Source organism: Zingiber officinale, chromosome 9A, assembly GCF_018446385.1.
Source record: "Zingiber officinale cultivar Zhangliang chromosome 9A, Zo_v1.1, whole genome shotgun sequence".
NCBI lineage: Eukaryota > Viridiplantae > Streptophyta > Magnoliopsida > Zingiberales > Zingiberaceae > Zingiber > Zingiber officinale.
The window spans coordinates 5,219,445-5,222,900 of record NC_056002.1 but is presented as its reverse complement, the minus strand read 5'-3'; the positions used below and the strand labels follow the sequence as shown (position 1 = coordinate 5,222,900).

Here is a 3,456-nt window from a genome sequence, read left to right as displayed (position 1 = left end):
CTTCGGCTTCACCAATGTCGTTTTCCATCTTTGAAGAGACAACCCCTATATCGCTTCATCCCTACCAAACTTTTGAGGAGAATCTATATATATATATATATATATATATATATATATATATATATATATATATATATATATATATATATATATATATATATATATATATTAACCTTAGTAAGATTTACAGAGATCTTTTATAATTTCACTGAAAATGACATGTACTTTGTTTTAGCTTTAGAATGTGTGCTAGTCTATGGAGGAGACAATCAAGCTCAAGTTGAGTTGTGTACAAAATATTACGAAAATGACTAATTAAACAAGAGAAGATTTCTCACCAAGTATATGCTAATTTTATTCTAAACAACACTAATTAGTTGACATGTCAAACTCAAATATAGGAAATGTCAATGATCATGGCCTTTTATATATACATATATATAATTTACCCTAAGTAAAAAACTTGGGTACCAAAACTACCCTCCACTAGGCCTCTTAGGGCAACTGGTTTTAAGTGCAGCCCACAGCTGCTGGGTAAACCCAGGGGCGTTAGGGCTGCCCAAGTACGTTTTGGCCTTTTCCTTTAAAAAGTAATAAAAATTAAATAAAATAAATCGCTAAATATCTTTAAAGGAATTAAAAAAAAGGAATTGATGTATAAAATATTTGTATTAAACTTTGAGCCGCGACCTTGCGGGGATCAACTATCCTGCGCAATCACGCAACAGGGAGTGGTGTTGAGGTGGTGCCTAGGCGTTGGCGGCCGGCACCCGGCCACGTGAGAAATCACTATTGGAGGGAGCGTGGGGCCCGGACACGTGGAGGATTCTATTACGAAAGAGGATCTTTTGGTGTTCTGTTCTCGGTGGGTGGCGAGGCGGGTTGATTTGACGTGGCTTTGTCCGTTTCGATGCTTCTCCCCGCGCCCTATATAAATGCCACCGGCGGAGGTCGCTCGTCGTCCCAGTCGCGCGTGTATTTTCCTCTCGACGCCGAAGAAATTACGCTGCAATTTCGATTACTTTTTTTACTATTTAAATTCGTTGCTCTCTCTCTCTCTCTCTCGAGACCGAGAGAGAAGCCTTAGATTGCTCATGGTTTCGGTGGCCGAGATGAGGAAGCAGAATGTGATAGTGCCGGAGGAGCTCGCCCTCACGAGGGCGATGGCTGCGGCCGCAGCTAGCGGAGGCGACTCCGCCTTCCTAGGCGGAATCGCCGCAAACTGCAAGATTGTCAGCCAGCTCGAAATAGGAAACGGCGGCGCCGGCGGCGCCGGCGGCGGAAGCGCGAGGATCAACCCGTGGGTCGACTCCCTTCACGCCTCCTCCCCCACCCACGTCAAGGCCGCCTTCTCCGCCGCCCGCGAGGAGGAGGAGTACGAGAAATGGGCGGTCCGTTCTCCTCCTCCACGCTAAAAATACGATTTTGTTGCCTTAAAAATGCTTTTTTTTTTAAAAAAAAAAAATTAATGTCGCTGATGATCTCGGCGCAGAGGCAGCACCCTTCTGCTCTGGTAAACTTCGACGACATCGTCGCGACATCGAAGGGGAAACGCATCGTGATGTTCCTCGATTACGACGGCACTCTCTCTCCAATTGTCGACGACCCGGACTGCGCCTTCATGTCCGACGCCGTACGCCGCCGCCGCCGCCGCCGCCCTCTCTCCCTTCCTCTCTGCTTTCACTCTGCTTCATTTCAAGCTTAAAAATCTCAACTTTTATTTTTTTTCACAGATGCGAGAAGCCGTGAGAGACGTAGCGAGGCATTTCCCCACTGCGATCGTGAGCGGGAGATGCCGCGACAAGGTCCATCGCCATCTAATCATTCGATCAAATTAAATGCACGAACGCTCGTGTTCAATCTCGATATTCGATACTTTCCAGGTGTTTAACTTCGTGCAATTGAGGGAGTTGTACTACGCTGGGAGCCACGGCATGGACATCAAAGGCCCCAGCAAACAAACAAAGCGAACAAATTCTAAGGTCTCTGTCCTTCTCTCACTCTTTCGCATCCACATCGCTTCTACTTCTGCCTACTGATCTCACTGATTCGATCGTTGCAGGACAAATCTGTATCCTTCCAACCCGCGAGCGAACACCTTCCCATGATCGATGAGGTCTACAAAACGTTGGTGGAGAAAACAAATTCAATCTCAGGATCGAGAATCGAGAACAACAAATTCACTCTTTCAGTTCACTTCCGCTGCGTCGACGAAAAGGTGAAGAACAACAAACATCTCATTCTCACTCTCTGTTTTCTTCTCAAGAACAACAACTAATCCTCCTCCTACTCGATGCCAGAAATGGAGCTCCTTAACTGATCAAGTCAGGGCAGTGGTCAAGGACTACCCTCAACTCACTCTCACAGTGGGAAGAAAGGTAGCTTAGCTCAATCAATCTCTCTCGGTTCCCCCTGAAAACAATTCATTAATTTGATTATTCGTTTTCAGGTACTGGAAATTCGGCCAACTATTAAGTGGGACAAGGGGAAGGCCCTCGAGTTCTTGTTGGAATCTCTCGGTATGCTTAAATCAGCCACAGTTACGACACATGACCAACTTTTTAATTCCCTGTTCATGCTGATAATTTCCGAACTCCAGGATTCGCCGACTGCAGCAATGTGTTCCCAGTTTACATTGGAGACGATAACACCGACGAAGATGCTTTCAGGGTATCACACATAATTCTTATCCAATTAAACATTCAATCTGTAAAATATTCAGTGTATTTGCACTTCAGGTTTTGCATGAAAGGGGACAGGGAGTGGGCATTCTCGTTTCCAAGGTCGCAAAGAAAACCAAAGCATCGTTTTCCCTCAGAGACCCTACTGAAGTGAGCAACAATGGATTTTTCTGTGTGTGTGTTTGTATGTTTTTGTTGTTTGTGAAAAAAAAAAAAAATTAAACTGTTGATCGGAACTATGATTCCAGGTTAAGGAATTTTTGCGCCGTCTTGTGGAATGGAAGCGCCGCCCTTCCTCCAAGAACTGAGTTGAGATTAATTAAGGAGCTTTTCTTTCCTTGAGTTGGATCTTGTTGGCAAGGATTAATGTAGTTATTCAAGAAAATAAAGTAAGAGATATAAAAAAACAAAGTGAATCCCTTAAATTGTCAAAAAATTTCCTCCAAGATCCTTGTTCCCTCCGTGCCTCGCACTGCCATTATTCTGTCGGAAAATGGAAGAGCATTCACGCAGGCTGTTGATGATCTTTTTGTCAGCAATGAAATAAAGAAATATTTTGACAACGAGGACTTGTTCCTTCCAGAATCTTGGACTAAAATTGGAGAAGCAGACAGTGCCTTGAGATCTCTGCGACTTGGAGTGTCAAACTAAAACACTCGCTAATACATAGTTTATAATACTAAAACAATGTTGGCAAGTCTAAATTATTGTCCATGACTAGTGATAAAATTAAAATTAATTTTTATAAAGTTTAAAGATAGATCGAATGTGCTCC

General features: G+C 43.7%; 1 protein-coding gene across 2 annotated transcripts; it reads left to right on the top strand.

The window, feature by feature from the left end:
* Positions 1 to 966: 966 nt before the first annotated feature.
* On the top strand, positions 967 to 3,236 carry LOC122021870 (probable trehalose-phosphate phosphatase 6). Of its 2 annotated transcripts, XM_042580044.1 has the most exons (10): positions 967 to 1,391; positions 1,493 to 1,633; positions 1,734 to 1,805; positions 1,884 to 1,982; positions 2,063 to 2,218; positions 2,301 to 2,378; positions 2,450 to 2,519; positions 2,600 to 2,670; positions 2,739 to 2,831; positions 2,930 to 3,233. In XM_042580044.1, the coding sequence occupies exons 1-10, from the start codon at positions 1,095 to 1,097 to the stop codon at positions 2,987 to 2,989; spliced, it is 1,137 nt and encodes a 378-aa protein (XP_042435978.1). In that variant the 5' UTR covers positions 967 to 1,094; the 3' UTR covers positions 2,990 to 3,233. The 2 variants fall into 2 exon arrangements, with proteins under 2 accessions (XP_042435978.1, XP_042435977.1); XM_042580043.1 differs by having other exon boundaries at positions 2,600 to 2,831; positions 2,930 to 3,236.
* Positions 3,237 to 3,456: the final 220 nt, after the last annotated feature.